General features: G+C 39.1%; 2 protein-coding genes across 2 annotated transcripts in view; one reads left to right on the top strand and one right to left on the bottom strand.

The window, feature by feature from the left end:
• Positions 1 to 5,057, top strand: part of LOC308272354 (guanine nucleotide-binding protein subunit alpha-14) — a gene marked incomplete at both ends in the record, with an annotated part of 196,267 nt that extends 191,210 nt beyond the window's left edge. The window contains 2 exons of the mRNA XM_080709122.1: positions 3,369 to 3,522; positions 4,867 to 5,057. Of these exons, the coding sequence (XP_080565248.1) occupies positions 3,369 to 3,522; positions 4,867 to 5,057 (345 nt within the window). The remainder of the gene's footprint in view (positions 1 to 3,368; positions 3,523 to 4,866) is intronic.
• A 6,563-nt stretch (positions 5,058 to 11,620) lies between these two features.
• VPS13A (vacuolar protein sorting 13 homolog A) overlaps positions 11,621 to 25,895 on the bottom strand; it is a gene marked incomplete at both ends in the record, with an annotated part of 250,174 nt that continues 235,899 nt past the window's right edge. Inside the window, 4 exon segments of the mRNA XM_080708999.1 lie at positions 11,621 to 11,671; positions 16,446 to 16,520; positions 21,009 to 21,132; positions 23,132 to 23,217. Of these exon segments, the coding sequence (XP_080565125.1) occupies positions 11,621 to 11,671; positions 16,446 to 16,520; positions 21,009 to 21,132; positions 23,132 to 23,217 (336 nt within the window).

The following is a 25,895-nucleotide window of genomic DNA, read 5'->3' as shown; positions in this document are numbered from 1 at the left end:
TCAGCAAGCCCCATTTCAAATAAAAAGCAAAAAAGAGCTGTTGGTATAACTTGGAGATCGACTACTCCTGAGTTCATTCCTCAGTAGCAAATAAATAAATGAATGAGTAAATAAGTGAATGAGTAAAATAGAAAAAAATAAAGAAAACTTGGTGCCTAATTCAACCCTACAGATTAGACATAACTGGTGGTGGGTGTAGCCCCCCTGAGCATGGGGGTTGTTAGAAAGCTCCCCAGAGCCGAGTGTGGTGGCACATGCCTATAGTCCCAGTAGTTGGGGAGCTGAGATAGGAAGGGTGCAGGTTTGAAGTCAGTCTCAGCAACTTAGTGAGGCCCTCAGCAACACAGTGAGACCTGGTTTCCAAATAAAAGCTTAAAAAAAAAATAGGGCTGGGGTTGTATCCCAGAGATAAAAGTCCCCTGGGTTCCATCCCATTCACACACACACACACACACACACACACACACACACACACACACACACTCACGCACACACACCCTCCCGGGTGACTCTAGTATCTAGTGTGAAGGGTAGAAACCACTCAAAAGCAGAGGCCCTTATCTTTGTGGATCCCAGGCGGAGCTCTATAAATATGCCTTTTGGGCCCACCCTGGAGTGCTGTATTTACTGGGTTCAGGTGAGGGGCTTCTTTTCCAGGTCCTCCAGGGATTCTGATGCAGAGCCAAATTTGGGCAACATTATTTCTAATAAACATTATCTGAGCACAGACTCCTAACCTCTAGGCCGTGGTGCTCCCTAATTGGGTTCCTAGCTGAACTGGCAGAGGACAGCGGTGCCAGACGTTTGGCACCTTGTGGGGCTGCCTGGGACTGTCTGCCCTTCATTCCCTGGGAGGCACTCTTCAGGGCCTGGGGCCTGCCAGGCCTGCCCCCAGAGGGGACTGGCACAGCTACTTTGAGATGCTAATGTCCTCATTGTCTTTCTCCCTGAACTTTCAGGTGACTTCCTAACCATTTAGAAAAATACCTCATTTCCAGGACAGGACAGTAAATTGATAAAGAATTCTGTCCAGGATTAGGCAGTAACTACAGACAAGTCATATCTTGTATTTCTTGAGAGCAGTCTTTTCTCTGAGGAGACTTGCTGAATTAACTAATTTGTGGAGGATTAACCCATTTACTTGTGTCATGGTGCAAATAGAAATCTTGGCTGTGTGGCCCAGTTTTCCTAAGTGAATTTTTTTTTATTTTTTTATTTTTGGCTTATTCTTTATTTTATTATTTTTTTCCTTTTAAATTTTTTTTATTGGTGCATTATATTCAAACATATTGGAGTAAAAAACTTGTGTGTACATACTTGTACACATTGCTGATTTAACCCCTACCCAATTCCCACCCCATTCCCTCCCTGTCCCTCCTTCCCTTGCTTGGCTTAGTGATTGACTTCGATATGTTTAAGTACATTGTGTGTTTTAGTGATTTTCTTCTTCCCCCCTCCTTTCTCCTCCTTTAGAATGTCTGTTTGCTCCTCTGTAGGATTTCCTTTTTCAAGAATTCCTCCTATGACCCATTTCTCCCTAACTCTCACATATTAGGGAAAGCATCTGATTTCTTATTTTTTGTGACTGACTAATCAGTGAATTTTTTTTAAACTAGGCATCTAGTTATTAACTTAAAAAAAATGAACTCCATATTTGTCTCAGGAATTACTTGTGATGTTTCTCAAAAAGTCAAAAGATTAGTCTGATGCACAAGGGATCAGAAAATCAGGTATCAACCTGATGTGCTTAGAAATTAAACATTTTCCCCTTTTAGAAAAAAATTTAAAAAATTAAAAGAAAATTAGCCAGGTGTGGTGGCACACGCTTGTACTTGAGAGGCTGAGACTGGAGGATCACAGGTTCACAGCTAGCCTCAGCTACTTATTTAGTGAGGCCCTCTGCAACAGGGGAACCTGTTTCAAAACAAAGAATAAATAATAGGGATGGGGGGTGTAGCTCAGAGATAGAATGCCTCTGGGTTCAATTTTTCAGTACCGCAAAAAAAAAAAAAAAAAAAAAAAATCACAAAGTATATGGAGAAAATTTAAAAGGTTGCTGTTCCAGACTTTCCCTTTCTGGTTCTAGATACATTTTGTGTCCATTTACTGTACTGCCTAGGAATTTTATCAAATGCTGTATTTCCTCGGAGATTATTACTGGTAAGAGTATAATAAATTTTAAAGAAGCTTTAAAAATGAGTGAGGTGTTACCTACCTGGTAACATGTTCCAGATCTTAATCCCCCAAAATGTTCTGAGTGGGAGAAGGAGCCCTGGTGCCCAGGAGTTGTAGAGAAGTAGAATATGTCCTTCTGAAGCACTTGAGATTTGATATTTTTCAATCTGACCATTGCCTTCTCTAAAGGGAGGTTTTGTTTCTTTGCTCTTAGGAGGAGGTGGTGGTGAATGTCTCTAATCCCAGTACTTGGGAGGCCAAGACAGGAGGGCCATGGGCTTATGGCCAGCCCCAGCAACTTAGCAAGACCCTCGGCAACTTGTTGAGACACCCTATTTCAAAATAAAAAATCAAATAGGGCTGGGTGTGAAGCTCAGCAGAAGAATGCCCTAGGGTTCTACTACAGACAAAAGAAAACAATACTTAGGAGAGAATACTCTGTAGCACGATCATTGTCATTAAGTAGGATTTGTATACTGACTATTCTCCACAAGTTAACAACATTAATATTTTCTTGTCAGGGTCTAATGTTCAGAAATAATTGCCTGTCCTTGTATTTTATAACCTTCACCAAATCCCACTGTTCTAGAGCGTGGGAAAGTGATTTGAGTTTTCTGAACAATGGCATGCTCACCCATCGATAACTGTGCCGTGTTAAGCGTGGTGCAGAGCTGGGCTCAGTGCTCGTTCCCTCCCAGGGATACCAAAATGCCGAAACCTAGCATTCTTAGGAGCCCTAAGGGCAGGCCTGTTTTCTCCCTGTCACCTGACTCCCAGGACACAGGTGCCCACATCCAGTTAAGTGGCTGCCTCGGGTATGAAGCTGGCTTCCCCACTTGGTAATCCCAGTGGTTTGCACACAAACTGGTCGGATGCGGATCAGATCTTTCCCGCTCCAAGGTGCACAAAGGCCTTCCTTGTTTCTTTACTTGTTGGTGTTGGTCTAGAGAAGAGCTCGGCTGCCCCATGAGAGGAGAGCCAGGAAGGACAACTCGGGGGGGGGCGGCAGGGGGCACGTGGAAGCAGGCGGCCTGGGGCCCTGTGGGCCTGCCTTCACCAGCTTCAACAGGAGCACAGAGCCAGGGTTGGCAGCAGGGCGACAGGACTGTTGGATGCTCGGGCCACCTGGTGAGCTGTTTCCAAAGTACTGTTTTTCTTTCTAGTTTATCCTAAGTCCCTTGTTTCTCGCTTAGAATCGCATGGAAGAGAGCAAAGCCTTGTTTAAAACCATCATCACCTACCCCTGGTTTCTGAACTCATCAGTGATTTTGTTCTTGAACAAGAAGGATCTTTTGGAAGAGAAAATCATGTACTCTCATCTAATTAGCTATTTTCCGGAGTATACAGGTAAGTGTTCATCTCTTGTTGGCTTCCCAGGCATGAGTTGAAGCAGTCAGCCCGGCTGGCAGGGCCTTGTCTGCCAGAGCAGCCTCTCCCCACTCCCCACCATTGAACACAGCGCTCACTGCACCCTTGGGCTTCGCATTGGCACCTCCACACAGGTGCAGGTGTCTGAGATTCCTTGCCAGCTCCTTTTACTGACTCCCTGTGGCTCCCTAGCTCAGTCCTCTCCTCTCCTCTCCTGGGCAGCCTTCTGACCCTCCTGGGCCTTCTCGGGCTGAGTAGGAGCTCCACCTCTTCCCGCAGCCCTGGTTCTCTCCTGCCTGCGATCACACTGTGCGCCCACTAGTGCCCTCAGCTCTCCCTGGTCAGCTCCTCCCAGGCCAGTCAGGGCATTTGGCACTTCGAAGGTAAAGGACAGGCATCCCTTTTCACAAACACAGGGGAACCACACCTTATTTACCAAATTGATTCAACCTATCCTAGACAAAGTTTCTTGCACTATTGCTAATTATCCTGGCATAGGAGCTCTTAAATATTACTAAGTTTGACACTGATATAGAGGGTCAGTTTTATCACACTTCTTTTTCCTTTTATTGACCACATTGTTACATAACACAGAGCTTTAAAGCCAGGCTGGTGGTAGTTCTCAGACTCTTCCTTTTCCCTCTCCCAGCCCACATCTGTTGGTGCAAAGAATGATTCTCTTCAAAAGTTTTCAAACCAGAAAATTAGATGGTGCCACCTATGTTAAACAAATGACCCTAAGGTACAATTTTTAGCTACCAGTGAACACTTAAAAGTATTATTTTATGCATTCGTACATATAGTAATAATGCAGCCAGCTGTGATTGCACACACCTGTAATCCCAGTACTTGGGAGGCTGAGACAGGAGGATTGCAGGTTCAAGGTCAGCCTTGGCAACTTAGACCCTTTTTTAAAAAAAAAAATCAGCTGGGAGTTAGCTCAGGGCTAGAATGCCCTTGGGTTCAAACCCAGTACCACACACACAGCTCCAGGTAAACTAGTTATTCCCTAGGAATAAAGAAAGCTGGATCAAGGAAAGGACTTCAAAAAGAACAAAGCGTATTAAAATGTTTCTTGGAGCCACAAACACTGGTGCACAGGTGCCTGTAATCCCAGTACTTGGGGGGGGGGGCTGAGATAGGACTGCAAATTCAAAGCTAGCCAGGGCAACTTAATGAAACCCTGCATTAATAAATAAAAATGGGCTGAGAGTGTAGTTTGGCGGTAGAGCTCCTGTCCCTGTCCCCCACACAAAGGTTCTCAGGAGGAAGACATGGTGGTGAGTCTGTCTTTCTTTATTATCCAATCACACTTGTGACTAGGACCGAAGCAGGACGTCAAGGCTGCCAGAGACTTTATTTTGAAGCTTTATCAAGACCAGAATCCGGACAAGGAAAAAGTCATCTATTCCCACTTCACGTGTGCCACCGACACAGAGAATATCCGTTTTGTGTTCGCTGCTGTCAAAGACACAATCCTACAACTAAACCTGAAGGAATTCAACTTAGTTTAAAAACTGCTGCCCACTCCTCCCTTCTAACAAAAGACATGGTCTGCAGGCTCCTCCGGTTGCATTTCCAAGTGCTCCTGGACCACGTGAGCCAGGACCCTGTGCCAGGCACCAGGGATGCCATGTAGACCATGGGGACAGAGATAGTCAATGGATCTGGGAGAGACCGGAGTTTACCAGACCTTTAAAGTCTTTATTTTCAGGTTTTTTTTTTTTTTTTTTTAGTTCTTTTCTTGCCTTTTGGCTGTAAGATTTTTTTTAAATTTGGTATTTTATAGAATTTTCAAAGGCCACTGTGACTTACTGTTTCTTAAAAATTAAGTTTTAAGTGTTTAATGAGAACTGTTAAAATCATATAGCAGTGGAGCTTGTTAGTTTATAGATTATGCCTTCAGGCCTCTAGGATTAATTTGGGTGACTTTTTTTTTTTTACTTAAAAAGAATGTTAATGGGTTTGGTGTTTTTTATTCAATCGTGTAATTTAAAAACATTTCTAATTTCTACTGCTGCTTCTCCTGCTGAAGTATAACTCCTTTAATATGTCACCAAAGTTTTTTATTTTAAAGTTGGTTCTCATGTGCACCAACTTTCTAAACCAAATTAATGAATTAATTTAGTTTAGCCACAATTTCATCACCATAGAACTACAGTTGACATATGGTAAATGGGCTCTTGATAGCATTGTATATTGTATTGGTGAAAACTGTAATATATAAGTTCTAATGAATATGGCAAAGTCTTATAAACTTGTGAAATGGCTAAAGATGCAAATTGTTCAACAAATGTTATGTAACCCATGCCAAAGTTCTGACGGTCACTGCAGATTTGCTATGTTTGAATTACGCATGCTGTACCTTTCTGAGGAGACTAAGAATATATCATTCTGCCACTAGTACTGAGTATGTTGTGTTTCTTAGGGCACATGGTTGATGGGTATTCTACAGAGAAAAATGCAGTAGCTTTAATGGCTAGTAACTGAAAAACTATCCTAAGCTGCTTCTTTTTGAACTCATTCTATATCCGTGTTATGTTGGTGTTCCCCCCAGTAGCTTGATTGGGAACACTGATGCAGTATCCTCTGTAAAGTTCAGAGTGCTTCAAACTACAAGCCCTGGATGGTTTTGGCTCTGCTTTTTATTTGAAGGTGCAGACAAGCACCACACTCGGGGATTTAAGATGTGATTTGTCGGGGATTTAAAGTGTCATTTGTCCATCTCAAGTCTAGGTATAGATAGCCTCTGGCTTACAGTGGTTTGACTTTATGAAGCAGCAAAAGTAATACACACTTAAAATCATACTTTGGACTCTAATCTTTTATTATTATTTTATTTTGAAACAAGGTCTAAGTTGCAGAGGGCCTAAGTGGCTGAGGCTGGCCATGAACCTGCAATCCTAACAGTATTTGGTCCCATAAGTTCTTTGATGATAGGTAGCAGTGATAAGATTGAGCTTGTAATCACTGACAGACAGGCTCCCCAGGGGAATCGATCTGCACTATACAGTGCAGTGTGATGCTGTGATATTCTGTAGGTTAGGTGTAGAAATATATGTTCAACTTAACCAGTGGGTTTAATGAAAGTCAAGCATCTATATAAAATGTACCCTGGTTATACACGTGTTAGAACAACAGTGTGTTAGCATTCCAACAGCTATCCTAAACCTTCCTGTCAGCCAGTTGTTGGACTGTCAGGTTTCCATTCTGTTGGAATAGTTCCAAATGTGAATCCATTAAAGAGCATCAATGCTGGAAAAGACTGAAATATCCTCAGTCTTTGGCTACCATAGCAACATATATTGTTACCATAGCAACATTATGCCTTAAAAACTAATCCTTACTCAAGAGATGAAGAACTTGATGAACTGATGTCACCATTTATCTGAAACAGTAAAGGTCCAGAAGAGCCAAGACCATTCTGTACAAGAGAACAGAGATGAAGGAGATACCCAACAATGTCCTCCACAACACAGAGTGGGCTGAAACTTGGTCTCATTGGCCAATTAACACAGTGGTCAAAAGAATCAGCAGTCAAGGAAGCTAAACAATGTAGAATTTTTATTTCAAGCATTTTCTAGCATCGAGTTGTTTATCTTTGGCTGATAAAAGCATACAAGAAAATGGTTTTAAATTACTAGTTCTAGGAGGGCTATGGAATAAGTCAAAGGTTGTACAAGTATTTTCTTAAGTCATGAAAAGGTTGAACTCTCCCTGTCAGAGGTGAGTTACTCAGGTCTGCCAATATTGATTCAGCTGATGGAAAATTCTCCACTAGCCTTTCTTTCAAAATATACTCACTAGAGGCACGTGTAGGGTTAAGTTCACTAAGTATAGCACTCCAACTTTCGGTCAGCAGTGGTTGTACTGGGCTAGAATACTGCTTGCTTTGACTGAAAAGTCAGGACCTTGGTCTCTTGGGGGCCCTTTATTTAGGTCTACAAAGGATAGAATTTAGATAGGCAAGAGAAAGCTATGGATAATGTTTCTAGTTCTATCCAACAATTAAAAACCAAAGCACACTGAAGATTAGAAAGCTTTATTGTATTCAATTTATTTGAGAACAAAATAAAGCAAAACAGTTAAACTGGGCAGTCATCTTATCAGGCAGTCCAAATTTACCAATACTAAAAAATAAATATCATTTAAAAAATTCATTTAGTGAGCATGGCCAACCAGATTTTAGGACCAAAAAAAAAAAAAAAAAGTCATTTTTTGGAGTCAGAACTTCATCCTAAATCATTGTGTTTAAGGCAGAGGTGGTTAAAAAGATAACTGGGTCAGGCCCACATACAGGAGGGACAAGTGATAGAAAAGTGAGGGAAATATAACAGTGAAATAGAAATAGATATTAAAAACCATCATAACCAACAATCATATTTTCACCAAAGAATAACCATTCAAAAGAAGCACAGACTATTTGGTCAATATGAGAACTAGCAAGAGAAAGTATTCTTAAAGTGCATATTCCCTGACAATTTCATTAGTAAATGTGTTACATATAGCAATGATCACTTTTAAAAGTCTGAAATACTATCTCACCTTGTTAACAAGTCTCAGATATAATTTCTAATAGTTTGAGGGTTTGTAGTCATTGATATTAATAATTATTGCAAGGTAATCTATACTATGTTGTTATTTGAATGTTTTCAGACCAACAATTGGGAACTTTTGGATAATCAAACACTGGTAGGTATGATGGTATAACAAGAAATGTTGAGATGTGTCAACATGTTCTACTTTAGATACACTTCTAATTATTTAGACATTGCACTATACCAGTCTCACAAGGCTTTTTTGTTACAAGGACTTCACTAAAAGGAAAACATTAAGATATCAGAGCAGTACAAAATGTGCTCAGTGACAGAGACTTTCAATCACAGCAGTTTGATACCCATCACAGTAGGTATTAAACTGTATTACACATTAATTCATATTCTTATAAAGTAATAACAATTTAAAAATATATCAACCTACAAAATTCAAAGTTACATTTTGTGTGTATCACTTTGGGTAACCAAAATTATTCTTTTTAAAAAATGCATGTGCATAAAAAACTAATACTAATCCATAATTCTAAAGTAAAATACATTTTTTAAATGATATGGAATGATTTATTTTACAAAAGAGGAAATAAAGTAGAAACAGTTTCAATTAAAGACATGAATGAGGTCTGTGGTAGAGTAGGTGCAGCACCTTTTCATGCAGCAGAGTGCTTTAGGACGGCCCTGAAAACAGACACGACTTCAGACCATGTGTGGCAGAAAGAAGAGTGTGGGGAATGTTCCACTAGCTGGTACACTGGTCAGCGTAGTCGAAGATAGAGATTACAAGAATCATGACAGTTTAGCTGACTAGTGCTGCCTTCATTAAGTTAGTATGGACTATAAGGTACAACTTTAAAAATGTATTTCAAAGGATTAGTCAGGAGGGTGAACACGTTCTTTTTGGACTATAGGAGTTATATGTGACACTGCACAGGACCAGGACAAATCAGATTGACTACCTTGTTCACTGAGTCTGGTGTAAGAAATGCAGGCTGTCCACATTTCCTATGTGGCTCTAAAAGAAATGAGAAACCCATTGGTTTTAGTTAAATGTACTGACATTTGTATAGCACTCCCCAGTGAATGAGTATTTTGGCTCTATCAGAATGGCAGTATATGTTAGCTCCTTATTTTTAAGGGTCTTTGCCAGAGGCAGATAGAGCAAATTCAACTTACTCAAAAGGAAAACTTGTCCCCATTTCTAAGCATGGTTGATAAACAGGTTGTGATCTACCGATCCTCATCTGAGAGGCTCTACTCAACCATACTGCTCCCACTGTCACCGGATAGTTGATTCTTCCTACAGTGTCTTTAAAGTTGTTGTTTTTAACTATAATTTACAATAGGAATTAACACTTTATATTGTGACCTAGTACTCCCAATATACAGTGTTTAAGTGAAACTATGTTTCAGGAAAAAGCAATGTCCCAGGATATTGTTACCACTAGGGAAGAAGAAACAAATACAAACACTCAAAAAGCAAAGCACCACAGAAGTGCATGCTGGAATTCAGGGCAGAATGCTTTAAAATGCAGGAAGATTCTGGACTTTGTTACATCAAAAACACTAATGAATCAGCTGCAAAAAATGTAAATTATAAAGTGTTATACTGAAGGCTCATCATCTAGGGATCTATTAATGTTTCTTTGTTTGTTTATATGAAGACAATCTTCTAAAACAACTGATAATCTACAGTTTTTGAAAATATGGGTCTTTCTAATCTAGATACAAGAAATGATGGGTAGAAGACTGTTAGAGAAAGAATAAAAAGAGATATTTCTATTTTCTTATCAGTTAAGAGAACAGGAATGCCAGGCACATTGGTGTTGTGTGTGGACCAGCTGTAGGACCCACTGGACAGCAGCAGAACACCTGTGCTCACCATTTCACCCTTCCACGTTATCACAGGATACTCAGGGAGTTAGTCTGCCATTTTTCTGAATGCTGAAATCATGAAATGGAGTAGTTAACAAGGTATCTGACCAATGGCACCGAATGGGACTTTCAGATGGGGACGAGGCTGCAAACTCTCTGACTACTTGTACTCTTAGTTTGTGTGCAAAAGTGAAGGAGCTCAGCAACAGAGGAACTGAACAAAGGTTACCATGGGCACACACACTATCATGTGATTTGAAACTTGTCATCTTTGGGTTCAATTTGTGTTTAGTACATAAAAAAAGCATTCTGGGGAAACTATGATAATAAACAATGTGTTTTTTAATTAGAAAAATCAATAGTATTTACTAAGATTTGGTCAGCAAGAAATACAGTTACTCTCTAGCATGCTATTTATTTCAGCTTTTACAACAAAGCAAGAGCTTCAAGGGCCTGAGGAGAATTTTACAACCATTCACTATACAGCTGTCAATTCCAAAAACAGTTCATAATAATTTGGCAGCACATATAACATGCATCAAATACTTTGTGTTATTCAATAACTTAAGACACTGCACTATTCTGCTCATAGCTAACAATCCTTATATGTTCAAACCTTCCACTTGAAATAGTCCATTAAGGTGCAAAGATCTTAATAAACAAAAACAAAAAGATAAAAACCAAACACCCTTATTATTATTATTTTACTAATGTGCAGCCCTTAATTTTTATGCTGATGAGCTATACATTTAAAGATCCACTTGAGTAATTACAGAGAAAATAGAAATTCTTAACCTACAGCCAACAGGACAGGCAACTGGGTTAGATTTTATGGCACAAACCTTTATTGGAGGGGGCTATCTATTCTGAAGTGTAACACCTTCTATCTAAGATGTTAGTTAGAAAGTTTATTTCTTGTTACCAGTGAACAGAAAATAGGTATTTTGTTAAGGCTTTGGGACTTTTCCTTTGAAATCAGCAGTCTATTAAAAACATGGACTGGGTAAAGCAAGTTGATCTCATGGAGTCGGCCTGAGGAAGTACTTCGAAGGCTCTAGAGTTCTGGGAGGGACTTTCTTTTTTTGAGTTTAATACTCATTTCTTTAAGCCTTTCTTAAGGTGAGGGTTAGCTATTCAAACTATGTTCAATTTTAAGAAGACTCTTTTTCTATGCAGTTTAAGTATAATTCAAACCTATTCTTTTCTTTTAAAAAAAAAAGGGGAATACCACCAAAATATTTATTTGTAAAAATAATTTCATGATTTTGAAGGAATTACCATCAGTCTCTTGACACCTCTGATTTTCTCATGCACCTGTTGCTCAAGGTGTCTGAGGAAGCATGACAGAGGCTGAAAAGGTGAACTAGGAACCTCAAGCTCCCCTGCATGTGGAGACAGACGTGGGCAACCTCTCCACCACCACGGAGTTATCCTTTTATAAAATAAATTAGAATCATACCCATATTATGCTTCAAGTTAGAAAACCAAATGGTTCTCTGAAGAGCTGAATATTTTAATCACATGCTGTTTTACCTGATTCTGACTTAAAGATCTAAAAAACACAGGATGCTCAGTCACTCCTGTGCATGTGTTGGAAGGTCCCGTGTGGAAGCTGTGGCACTGTGCGGCTGTATCTTCAGGCAGCGCCTCCCTCAGAGGCTTGGAGAAGGTTCTCTTGCTTCTTCTAGCTTTGTAAGGATCCACTGTTGTGGGGAAACAGACATTTACTTATTTCAATGAAACAAAGTGTAATGAGTGGAAATCCAGAAGTCAGCTTTCCAGCTAGGTGTGCACTGTGAGTCAGTGCATGAAGTACAGCAGATGATCACCCAACAGCCTGATGGCTCAGGGACAATATTACAGGTTTGATTCAATAGCAGGAATAATGTTTTTCTTGTTTTTTCCTTGAACTGAGGATTGAACCCAGGGTCATTCTCCCTCTGAGTGACACCCCCTACTCCTATTTTTAAAAATTTATTTATTTTATTTTTTAATTTTTCATGGTACTGGGGTTCCTCGAAGCCCTTCTACCTCTGGGCTACACTCCCAGACCTATTTTATATTTTTTTATTTGGAAACAGGGTCTCTTAAGCCAGCGAGGCTGGCTCCGAACCAGATCAATCCTCCTGTCTCTGCCTTCCAAGCACAGGGATTACAAGTGTGCGCCACCATGCCCGGCTATTTTTTATTTTTAAACAGGGTCTCACCAAATTGTGGAAGGACTCACTAAGTAGCTGAGGTTGGCTGTGAAGCAGATCTTCCTGTCTCTGCCTCCCAAATGCTGGGATTACAAGTGTGCGCCACCATGCCTGCTAGGAATAATGTTTTCATATATGGTCCTTGAACTTGGAAGTTCATAATCAGAATAAGAAAAGTAAAATGAACCGTTCTGAGAGAAAAGGGCAATTTGGTAGCAGATTGGAATAACTGGTATAGTCTGAAAATTCATACAAAATTCCTTCTAACCTGTGCCAACAAACCTCTATGATTCCATATGTAGGAGTTTACTGCTTGATGAGGAATAATTATTTATAATTCTATAATGGAAAGTGGAGAATCAATATCTGTGAATGATCTTGATGCTCTCAGGATACACTTTTTATTCTAAATGTACTTAAAATTATAAAAATGAAATGTAATGTAAACCTTTCTACCAATAATGTCATTACTGAGCCTGCCTTACTTGGGAGATGAAAGTTTTTGCGTGACACAGGGTTGTCTCATTATAAAAAATATTTAGAAGATGATGCTGAGTAAGAGCCCCAGTGCTCATCTCCAGACACACCCAGCTGCACATCTAGCTAGTCACATACCAACTACCTTCAAAGGAGCAAGGGAATTGGGTGAGAGCCAGATTTATACTAAACATCTGCTTTTAGTATAAAACAACAAAAAAACTTACTGAAGTAGAAAGGCCTATGTTACTGTCCCTCCCGCCAACACACACGCATACCAACTCCAAGCAGCCCAGCATGGAGAGACCTCTGTTACTTGGGGGAAGGAGACTGAACTAAGTCCAGGACTAGCAAGCACTGAAACCCAGTACCAGGACCACCCTAGTGAAAGCTTGTGCAGCAAAGCTCCATGATCCCCACCGGCAGGCCGAGACCCCGCGACCATGTGGCTGAAACTGTTATCCAGGAGACTGACCATAACCATCACCCTCCTGCAGCCGTGGGCAGCAGGGCATGGAGCAAGACTACCTGTTGGGACCAGAGCCCAGGCTAGCCCAGGGCTTTACCTTCAAGCCCAGTGCCAGGCCTGTCATGGTGAGATCCAGCATATGGTAGAAACTGAAGGCCCCATAAACAAGCCAGAGGTCACAAATGGAGCCTCTGGACCAGTCCCAGAATCAAGCAAAGACCTCATGACAGCAGGACAGACTCAAGTTTCAGTCTGCATTATTTCCAGCCTTGGTGTGTACCTGGGTCACATGCCTCTTCCTCCTGACTACAAGACCTGTACCTGTGAGACTTGGGTGCATTTTAGCTTAGCCTCAGCCTTGGTGGACAGGGGACTGTCTCCACCACCTGTCCCTTAACCTCAGACAGTACTGCTAGCACCAGGCCAATATTTTTCAGGGGATGTTGGGGGAGGCCCTTAGAACTGCCCTGACAATGGCAGAGACCTGCAGCCCTGTGGGACAGATTGTGTGTTGGTCTACATCACTGCCAGCTGTGAGGTGAGTCTCAGGGCACCTACAAGACCGTGCAGGTCTTTACTGCTGTGAGAATCAGGTTGACCCAGCTTAGTGTCAACCTAGGTGGTGAGGGATTGTCTTCACCAATACTACCTCAAACTCTGTGGTGTAAGACCTCGTTAACTGGAGTAGGACAGGGTAGTAAGCAGAAGAGACTGCCCTGAATTAGTGGTGGGCTGGTCCAATAGTCCCCATCCTCACCTGTGTGTGGAACCTCTCGAACAGCTCTCGTCTTGGGGAAGACATGCAGTCCTAGCCTATCAGACTCCTATTCCAGCTAGCATCGCCTGTGGCTGGTTGCAGTGGTCTTGGGCCGTGAGTCTACATCAGCAAGAGCTTAGCAGTGGAGACCTTGGTTCAACCCCAGTGTTGGTGCTCGTCTTGGTGAGCTGTGGGCTCAAGGGTGTGACACATGTTGGCAGTATTGCCGGCCACAGGCAGAATCCCACAGTGCCTGATCACAGGCTGGTAACTGTGGACGGGCATCTAGAACTACTCCAGGGAAAGGCTTACAGGGTCAGACTATTCTTACTAGGTACTCTCTTGTTTCTTTCTAAAAAACATACCAACAGTATATTTGGGACAAATCTAAGCTTGGGTTTTCTTCTAGTACTGACACAGTGGCAATCATCATCAGTAGACTCCTGGCAAATCTAAACACAGGTGCTATCTAGTAATGAAATAGTAAAAGTGACTACAGGGTCAGAAAATAAACAGCTGCTTACAATTTCTGAAAGACAGACATAAAATCAGACTGAGGAAGACTGGAATAAATACTTCAACGTCCAGATTACGTGGCACACCAAAAAGCCTAGAGTTTTCAGGAAACTATGACCTCATCTAATAACAAACTAGAAACTGACCAGAGAGTAAGGGTGAACTTAGAGAACTTAAAAGTCATTTTCGGAAACTCAATGAGCTTGATGAAAATAAAAGAAACAGTCAAAACCTAACAGAGAAACTCAACAAAGACAGTAAAGCAATTTTAAAAAAACATTAAGAACATTAAGGGAAACAAGCTGAGTGTGGTTGCATAGGTTTGTAATCCCAGTACTTGGGAGGCTGAGAGAGAAGGACTGCAAGTTTGTGGTTAGCCTTAGCCACTTAGTGAGGCCCCTACACAACTTAGTGAGACTGGTGATGTGTGCATATATGTCTACACAAGTGTTTTACTCCATTATGATGTATGAATACAATACACCAATAAAAAATAAAATATAAAGAATAAAAATAGGACTGGGGATATAACTCAGAGGTTGAATACCCTGGGTTCAATCCCCAGTACTAAAAACTAAAAACAAAAAACAAAACCCAAAAGAACATTAAGGGAAATAAAAAATGTAATAGAAGGCATCAATTGCAGGGTAGGTCAAAGAGAAGATCAGTGAGCTTGAAGAGAGGCTATTTGAAAAGAGTAGAAAGCTTATTCAAAGAAACAACAGTAGAGCCCGGCGTGGTGGCGCACGCTGGTAATCCCAGCATTTGGGAGGCTGAGAATGGAGGATCGTGGTTCCTGGACAGCCTCAGCTACCTAGTGAGACCCTGTTTCAAAATAAAGAATAAAAAATAGGGCAGAGGGTGTAGCTTGGAGGTCGAATGCCCCTGGGTTCCATCCCCAGACCCACACACACACAAAAAAAAATTATATATATATATATAGGAAAACCAAAAGCCACTAAATTTAACTCAACCAAATCTACATGAAAACATCTGATAATCTGGGATAAAGTCACATGGTAACAAGGATTAAAAGGAAAATTTATCACAGAAAAATTGAATTAGGTAGCAATATCAAAGAGGGTATACTCTATTCTGTCTTCCACGTGACATACTATTAACACTGTAGCTGCTTTATTCCTGTTTCTTTGTAATTCAGTCCCCAGTTTTCTAATGTTAGTATGCCAAAGTTGCCTTTATATTACAATGTTTGGTTAAAAATTGTACAGCACTAGCTTACTAGGGTGGGACGTAGAGGCTCCAGGTTGTGTCCAGCTGTGACAAATCAACTAGTAAAAGTGATACAGAGCCAGGACCAATGCAGAGCGGAGGAGACCAGCACCTGTTCTGAGTCTAGGCAGGAGGCCCGGGAGCAAGTAAAGGAGTCAGGCGCTCTTTCTGTGAATTTCCCAACATAGTAAGCACAAGGCAGGAATGGCAGCTGAGCTACGATCAGGTTAGACGAGAGGTCTGTAGTTTTCATTTATTGACAGTGCAAATCCTGTAACTGCTGAGATCCTTGAAGTGAATATAGTGCTTTCAGCTCACACCATCCCCATCTCAAGGAAACTGAGGCTAACTGAGTCTCTTTAAGTTTTTACCATCAAGAATAAACAGAACCACTCTTCAAACCCAGATTTTCCAACTACAGGTTTAATTCCCTTTGCCCTGTGCCATGATATTGGGGTGGTTTTCTGATTCTTTGTTAATCCTTGTAAGCTGTGCAGTAGAGAAATCAACAATATGGGGTTATACCTTCTCTGCTGGAGGTAATAGATCAGGATTAGAATAAAATAATTTCTTTGGTTTGTTGACTTTTCAAAATAAAGTATTATAATTAGGATTTAAAAGAATAGAATTTTGACTTAAGAAGCAAATAAATGTGTTGAATCTCGTGAAACATGTTTAAGGTAAATATTACCTCATTCCATATGCTAAAAACATGAAAACAAAATGAAAATTTAAAACACAATTTATCTGCATTAAGAAACTGTTTACTCACATGGCTTTGATGTGAGAAGCTCCTACCTGATTTAAAGTAAAAGATTCATCATATTTACCCTTGCATCCTCTGGGGTCTTGAAGTTAATTATTTTTCCAAACTCTTTGGCATGGAACACAGACTTTACCCGTTCCTATAACAGAATATGAAACTTCATTAAAAAGAAAATCCAGTTGTACAAAATACAATAAAGAAATGCCACACAAATTTATAGTTTATGCTTACAGTGCCCAACTTGGACAAATCGAAAAGCCAATAATGGGTAACCAAGAAGAATCAAAATGAAGAGAAAAAGGCTGCATTCTAACATATTGGTCATCACTAAGTGGAAAAAGATATGCAGAGGCCATAGAAGATTATATATAAAGCTGGGCGTGGTGACACATGCTTATAATCCCATAACTTGGGAGACTGAGATAGAAGGATTATAGGTTCACAGCTAGCCTCAGCAACTTACTGAGGCTCTCTGCAACTTAGTGAGACCATATTTCAAAATAAAAATTAAAAATAAATTAGGCTAGTGGGTGTAGATCAGATGAAGATGAATCTTACTGGGTTCTATCTGGGGAGAGAGAAAGATAGAGGAGAGGAGAGGAGAGGAGAGGGAGAAACAGAAAGACAGACAGACAGAAAGACAGACAGACAGACAGACAGACACACACACACACACACACACACACACACACACACACACTAGAAAGGAGGTCTATAGTTTTCTCTCTCCAGATAATTTTTCAGACAGTTCTTAATAGTGGTGATAGAATCCTAAGTCTAGTTAAAAAATAATATATATATGTGTGTGTGTGTGCACATATATGTATATACATGTTGCATGGGTAAGTGCATGTGTGTATATGTATGTACTTATGGCATTTTAAACTAGTCATAAAATAAAAATATTCTTTAGAATCAAACTGGTGGGTTCTAGAACGCAATGATTTTCCTTCAGTGTTTATAACCCTTCTTTAGGTATTCTGTTTGCTATTTCTGGGAGAGAACTGTCTAATGGCAAATACTAAACATCTGAGGAGCAAACAAAAGAAAAGCAGGGCTACTGAGGATGAGAATGTTGCCTGTAACTGTGGTAGGGCCACAGATAAAGCCAGGTGCGAGGTGTCACTAGTCTATCAATTATTATGAGTAATTAAAATGTCCATACAAATGTAGACTCTTAGTCTCCTCTCCCTCTACCACTGAATCCAGGCATTCACTCTCCGAGCTATACCTCCAGCCCTATTTTATTTTTTATTTTGAAGCATAGTCTCGCTAGGTTGGGGAGTGTCACTACTTGCTGAGGCTGTCTTTGAACCTGCAATCCTCCTGTCTCAACCTCCCAAGTCCTAGAATTACACCATACCTGGCTCAGAAAGCAGTTTCTTATTTAAAAAAAAAAAAGGTAGTTGCTGATACAATGTCAAAAAAAGGGGGAGGGAAGAAAGCAAGGATGTAAGAGGGAGTGTTATCTTTAGAAAAAGGTAAGAGAGAGAGGATCGGACTTCCGGGAAGATGGCGACCGAGAAAAGCGGGGCTTAAGAGCCCCGCTAACAACAAATCTCCATTACTACAAAATCAGTGACTTTGATAGCCAGAAAACACCATCACCAGTGAAACAAAAAATCACCAGGCTCCAGAGAGAAAGCGGACTGAGAACAGAGCCACAGAGGAGATACACCGGCCTCACGCCCGAGGACACGGCAGACGCGGCAGCAGCGCCATACTGCCGGCGGCACCGGCGAAATCACGGGACGGCTACAGCAAGCCGAGGTGAGCCACTGTGGAACAGCCAGGCGGGATTTCTCCGCGCAGAGAGCAACTAAAGCTCCCAGTGGCCAAGCTCAGCACACGCTGCAGGGATTCAGAGTAGAAATCAAAACCAAGAAAAACACCAGCCCCACAGCCGAGGGCGTAGCAGCGGCGCCATATTGCCACCGGCTGCAGCAGCACTGAAGTCAGCTAGGCCAGTACAGCTACATCTGCGTACTCAAGAACAGTGAGTCAAATTGCGGGCCACAGAGGAGAAATCCAAGTACTGTACTCCCTGGGTCTTGACCCAGTGGGGGAGGGGCTGTGGCAGTCTCCACACCATAGGAGAACGTGCAACCTGGCACCCCCCACAGTCTAAAGCAGCCTCTATCGACTCTCTGGGTCGGAGACTCTGATAAAACCCAGTAAAGGAGTAGTGGGGTCTGAGATACTACTGACTCGAGATCCAGAACACCTTAAGTGAACTCATAGTGACCCAAGGGAAGAACCCAGAGAAGGCACAAACATCCGAAATCATGGGAAAGAGGAATAATACTGGAACAATGAATGCCCACAACCCCACAACATCAGAACCCAATAAAACTGAAAATCAGAGATTTCTAGAAGATCAAATCAGGAAAATAACTGTAGAAATAATAGAGGTGCTTCGAAAAGAACTCAGAGAGAGCCAAAAAGAGATAAAGGATGCAATTAATGAAGTAAAGGCCTCAATTCAAAGCACAAACAACCGATTAGAACACATGGAGAACAGAATCTCGCTCTTAGAAGATGAGCAATCCAAAAATGAACGCATAGTTTCTAATCTAGGAAAAAATATCCGAAAGCAGGAATCTGATATTGAAGAAATATGGGCCCATTTTAAGAGAGCTAACCTAAGAATAATTGGAATAGAGGAGGGAAAAGAAAGTGAAACCAAAGGGATCAACAATCTCTTCAAGGAAGTAATAGCAGAAAATTTTCCAAACATAGAGCAAGAGGTCGATACACAGGTCCAGGAAACTTATAGAACTCCCTTTAGACAGGATCGGAGAAGAGGATCCCCATGCCACATAATTGTCAAAATGACCAATGTGGAAGCCAAGCAGAGAATCTTAAAGGCAACAAAAGCAAAGGGCCAAGTGACATTCAGAGGCAAACCAATTAGAATCACTCCAGACTTCCCAAACCAAGTCATGAGAGCCAGAAGGGCTTGAAGTAACATATTCCAAATCCAGCCAAAAATTTCCTACCCAGCAAAACTTTCTATCAAATTAGATGGAGAAATAAGAAGCTTCCATGACAAACAGAAACTGAAGGAATTTATGTCTTCAAAACCAGCACTAGAGAAAATACTCAAAGAGATTAACTACAAAGAAGAAATAGGTAACACACTCCAGAACTAGAGAAACAAGATTTTCCATCCAACAGACAACTAAGATTGGTTATCTGTGGAGATTCATTATTTATGTTAGTCTTTTACCTATCTCTAAAGGGTATTGTTTGCCTTTATTGTTGTTAATTTTTAGGATTTCTAGTTGGAATATTAATATACCTTCAGATATAGCATTTGGAAATATTTTATCCCATTCTATCAGTAACTTTTAACTCTGTTTACAATGTCTTTGGATACACAATATTTTTTTTATTTTTTAGGGAGTTTGTATATTTTTCTGTTGCCTGTGCCATTGAAATCATAACCAAGAAATCACTGCCAATTTCAATGTTGTGAGGTTTAATGACCCAGATTTTCTCCTAAAAGTTTATAGTGTTAAGATTTATATTTAGGTCTATTATCTATTTTGAGTTAATATATATATATATATATATATATATATATATATATATATGGGATTAGGTAAGGGTCCAATTTTATTCTTTCCATGTAATTATTATTTTTTAACAATACTTAGTTAAAAGATTAATTATTTCCTCCACCAAATGTTCGTGGAAACCTTGTCAAAAATAATTTGACAATATAGGGAAGAATTTAGCTCTAGGCTTTTATTTAACTCCAATGGTTTATATATCTGCCTTTAGAATAGTACTACACTGTTTCAATTATTGTAGCTTTATATGGTTTGAAATCAGAAAATATATATCTTCTAGCTTTGTTCTTTTTCAAGATCGTTTTGGGTACCTAGAGTCCATATTCCATATTAGGATAAATTTTTTTCTGAAAAGTAAATATATAAATATATGATAGTTTCACCTAAAAAATAGAAAAAAAATATTCTCTGGTAAGAAAGAAAGCAAAAAGAAATATTGAAATGTTATCTTTAAGTCATCAAAAGCTTGGTATCAGACAAATGAAACTGTTATGTGAGATTATCATTTTTAATTTTAGATAAATTGCCATAATACTAGATGTCAACTACTAAGCCAAGCATGGAGGGAGGGATAGGGAGAGAATGGGGTGGGGATTGGGTGGGGGCTGACTGGGAAAAGTGTGCATGTATGTCTACAAAAGTATGTATCCTACTATGATGTATGAATACAGTGCACCAATAAAAAAAATAAATAAATAAAAAAAAAGAAAAAGGTAAGAGAAAAACGAGGACAGCTGTATGGATGGGGCAGAGGCTAAGGGCCACTAGCCATTATCACATGGAGATGGTGGGGTTGTCAGGAGTGTGAAGTAAGGGCCAGGAATGTTGCCATCAATGACACAAAGTAGCACTTTTTCCCTTTGTCATAGATTTTTTTTAATTTAAGTCTGAGTAAGAGAACAGATAAGGAAAACTACATCAAGGCAATGTAATATATATATATATACACACACATACACACACACAAATGTAGAAACATTACAAAAGTGAATAAGTACAACTATTACAATGTAGTATTTTCAGTAGCAATTTCTTTTTTAAATTTAGCATACCTTAGCTTCAATGCGCAGTCTTCTACCATGAACAATAAAAGGTTCTTTGGTAAATTCATCAAAACTATACTGCCATTCACATGTAAGTTGTCCAAATGTTCCCTTTGTTACAAACAATACACCGCTGGTGGGGGAGAGGGAAAGGAAAAAAAGAATACATTTTAAAAATCGAGGGACTTATATCCAGTGACAGAAGATAATTTTCTCTGCAAATACAAATAAATATTTATCCAGAGAAGCTATATTCTGGGTTATAAAAATAAATCAACAAATTTAAAAGAGCTGAAACCATAAAGGTATGTTCATTTTCAGATTACAATGAAACAAAACTAGAAACCAGTAACAAAAATAACAAGAATACAGCTAAGTGCTCAGAAATTAAGACATTTCTAAAATAATCCATGGATCAAAGAATCTCAAAGAAAACAGAAAATATTTTGAACAGAAAGGGAACAAAAATAGAATATAAAATTTGTGAGATGAAGCTAAAGTAATGTTTTGGGGGAAATAGGATATACTGGAGAAGCTGAAGCACTTTTAAAAGACAAATACATAAGGTACTTAATAACAGAAAACATTACAGAACCACTTGCCAGCCAACAGTTTGGGAAATTTCCTTTTATGCCTTAGAATAAATGTTTTAGTACTAGGCTTCATATAATGTATTTCTTAACCTACATCAAAAAGAGACTTTTCACGCCAGGCGTGGTGGCACACACTTGTAATCCCAACATTTGGGAGGCTGAGACTGGAGGATTGTGGTTTGTGGACAGCCTCAGCTACTTAGGGAGGCCCTCTGCAACTTAGTGAGACCCTGTTTCAAAATAAAGAATAAAAAATAGGGCAGGAGGTATAGCTTGAAGGTAGAATGTCCCTGGGTTCCAAACCCACAAAAAAAAAAAAAAAAAAAAAAAAAAAGAAAAGAGAGAGAGACAGACAGACAGACAGACAGACAGACTTTTCTAACCATGAATCAACATGTGAAAAAGCCTTGGGTGTTTCACAGGCAAAATTAAGCCCTATCAATTGTCAATTTTAGAGGGAAATTTCAAACACCATCCTAGGGTGTGTGTGTGTGTGTGTTACTGGGGGTAGAACCCAGGGGCCTTCTACTCCAGGTTATGCCCCCCCCCTTGCCCTATTTTATGTATTTATTTTTATTTGGAAATGGGCTCTTGCTAAGTTGCTGAGAGCCTCACTAATTTGCCGAGGCTGGTTTTGAACCTGTAAACCTCCCCTCCCAAGTACTGGGATTATAGGCATGATCCACCATACCTGGCTATTTTAGGCTTTTATTTTTTGCAGAACTGGGGATTGAACCCAGGGGCAGTCTACCTCTAAGCTACACCCTCAGCCCTATTTTTTATTTTGAAACAGGGTCTCACTAAGTTACAGAGGGCCTCCCTAAGTAGCTAAGGCAGGCCATGAACTGCATTCCTCCTGTCTCAGCCTCCCAAGTACTGGGATTTCAGCATGTGTCACCATACCCGGCTCTATTTTAATCAATTTTTATTCTCTAATTTTGGAGGAAGAAACACAAATGAAAATGCATACTGTCCTTTCACCAATGCTGGCTAAAAGGAGCTGCTGGAACAAGCCATCCCCAGAGCCTGTGCTGTTGTGTACTTCTCAGGTATTTCCCACTGTCTACAGTTTAACCTGAAGACCTTGGGGTACTTGGGAGCATCCATATAAAATGTTACCCATTTCCACTGGTATGCCCACTTACATGAGTAAATTCATCTATATTCTCTTGAGTATACACCACCAGAGGACTGTGGACTTTTGCAGTAGCCTGAAGTTGCACATTTTTTTTTTTCCAGAAAGAGAAAGTTCTACTTTGAGAGGATAGTTTTATGGAATTTCTATACCCTCTGAATTAGCTGAAGCAAATACTAAAGTATCTAATTTATAATTATGTTCATGCATGGCTATGTGTTTATCTGAATATATGCACACAGCTAAACATGAACTTCCATGTCTTAGGAACCAGTCTTACAGAGCAAGAGGATTACAGTCAGCAGCAATTTGGGAGCAAAAGGCTGAGTAACAACGACTCGACCTCACAGGTGCCTGTCAGCTAACCCTTAATCGAGTTACACTAGAGAAAGAAAGCAAGTTACCATCTAGTTATCATGAACAAGTCTGTCTTATTGATCATGACGTGGGTAAAGTATTTGTGTTTTGCAAATCTTCCATTTTCCATGACCTACAAAAACAAGGGAGAGAAAACTGGTAATATTCCATAATACCATTAGGATCTTCAACAAGCCATTTTTCACTGGGGACAAACCATTAACAAACTTATACACTAAATACATACATATCAGAGAGTTGAATTAAACATTCAGAAATCACTGCTGCTTTCTTTTTAATAGCAACTGCTGTGCTGCTTTGAGATTACTTAATTGTAGCAATGCCAATCTTTAAGATAGTTAGAAGATATCATCTTAGAAAGTCAATCTAATGAGGTATTAAACTATGAGTCATTTTATCTCAGAAAATATTAGTATTTGATCACATCCATACTCATATATAAAATACATATTGAATATATGCATCACATAAATTATTATTATCCACTACTTTGCTTTTTTCCCCCCACAAGTTCCTATCTTGTAAATATGCTTTACTTTGTTAATCTCAGAATTCAGTAAAAAATAAGGAGCAATTTTCCTGGACAAACAGGACCACTGAAGGCCTACTGATAGCTTAGTAAAAACCTTTATTCCTTCATAATCATAATCATCATAATTTGATATAGAAGGCTGGTAGAATGGTTTCCATTTTTATCTGAGACAAAAGTAAATAAACTAAGAGTAGGATGAGGCACACAATTATGTGCATGAAAATAGTTTCTGACTTCAAAGATTACATATCGAAGGAAAAGTAGCTACTATGTAAAGGGTAGAGAAATTAAACACATATATTAAAAGTGAAATAGGGACATAACCACAGATTAGAGAGTAAAAATTATTTTACAAATTCCACAAATTTGAAAAACAAATGGAATAGACCATACTTTAGGAAAATACAAATTATTAAGATAAAGATATGTCAAATAATAGTTGATGTATGAATATAATGCACCAATAAAAATTTTTTAAAAATAGTGATAAGGGATAGAAATTATTTGCAGATGATAGTATATTTGGAAAACCCAGTACACAAAACCATTAATCAATTTAGAAATGGAAGAAAAAATCTTTTTATAAGAGAAATAAAAAGAAATATTTATATGTATATTTTAAAATTAATGTACAAAATTATATGATAAAAGCTATAACTATTTAGGAAAATAAAATTTAAAAATGCAATCCATGCCTTATTCTTAGATATAAAAATTCTTTAGAATAAAAGATCTTATTCATCCCCTCTCCCAACTTTTACAAATACAAAATATGCTCTTTTATAGTGATCTCAACATGGTGATTCTTGGAGAATGGGTGTAAGGGAAGAAAAGAGAAGAAACTGGAAAAAATTATAATAAAATTTAACTAGGAGGGAAAAATATCTGAGCACTATCCCAAAAAACGAGCACTATCCCAGTAGACATTAACACATTTTATAAAATGTTAATGTGGTAAAACAGCTTAGTGTGGTTATACTGACATCTCAATGGAAATAATAAAGACTATAAAAACTGACCAATATGCATAATGAAACTTCATAAAATCCTATATATCTAAATAGATATCTGTGACATCAAGAAAGCATTTCAAATTAGTGGGTAAAAGCATGCATTAAGAAAATAAGTGGTTTTAGACAACTCACTGGCTAAGGCTGGACCCTTCTCTCTTTACACTAAAATTTAAATATATCAAATGACTATAAAAGTACTAGAAAAGGCAACAGTTTTAATAATCATGGAGTGAGAAATGCCAAAAAATCCATACAACATTACATAAAAACTAGTGAAAACCTGGGCACATTGGTGGACAATAATCCCAGTACTTGGGAGGCTGAGACAGGAAGATGGCAGGTTTGAGGACCTCAGCAATTTAGTGAGGTCCTCAGCAACTTAGGGAGATACTATTTCAAAACAACAATAGACAACAATAGCAAAACAACAAAAACAGGACTGAGGGTAAGAATGCCCCTCAGTTCAATCCCCAGTACAAAAAAAAAATGGTGAAATGTGATTTACACACTACTGACTAGTAAAACAATAAACAGAAATAACACAAAAATCAAGTTGGGAAGTTAATAGTTATTTCATAATCTAGAGAATTCTAATGATTTGAATAAACATGGGTAAGCCAACAGTAGAATGTCTAAAGGATATGAACAAAAAATTCAGCAAAAATCTAAACCAAACCAAACAAACAAACAAAAAAAAAATTAAAAAACAAAATCTGACCAACTGGAAGCCAGGCACACGCTTGAAATCCCTGCGCTTGGATTGCATAGGTTTGAAGCCAGCCAGGTTTAAGAGACCCTGTTTCCAAATAAAAAAAAGTATAAAAATAGGTCTGGGAGTGTAGTCCGGAGGGAAAAGGGTTTCCAGGAATTTCAATACCACCAATAATAATAATAATAATAATAATAATAATAATAATAATCATCATCATCATCATCATCATCATCATCATCATCTGGCCAAATGGAAAAAATGTTCAGCAACTCAAAATAAAAAAATGCAAACCAATTAAATATATACCCTGAGTCAGCAACAACAATCAATGCTAGGATTTATTTTAAATCAAGATACACATATAAAAACCTTTATGGCTATGAACATAGGTATGCATATGTTGCTGTATTTCTCTGAATTCAACCCCTTTGGAAAGATACCCAGGAGTGGTATAGCTGGATCATATGGTGGATCTATTCCCACCTTTCTTAGGAATCTCCACACAGATCTCCATAGTGGCTGAACTAGTTTGC

Source organism: Muscardinus avellanarius, assembly GCF_963383645.1.
Source record: "Muscardinus avellanarius genome assembly, chromosome: 13".
Classification (NCBI taxonomy): domain Eukaryota; kingdom Metazoa; phylum Chordata; class Mammalia; order Rodentia; family Gliridae; genus Muscardinus; species Muscardinus avellanarius.
The sequence above is the reverse complement of the archived record's forward strand: the minus strand, read 5'-3'. Positions and strand labels throughout refer to the sequence as shown.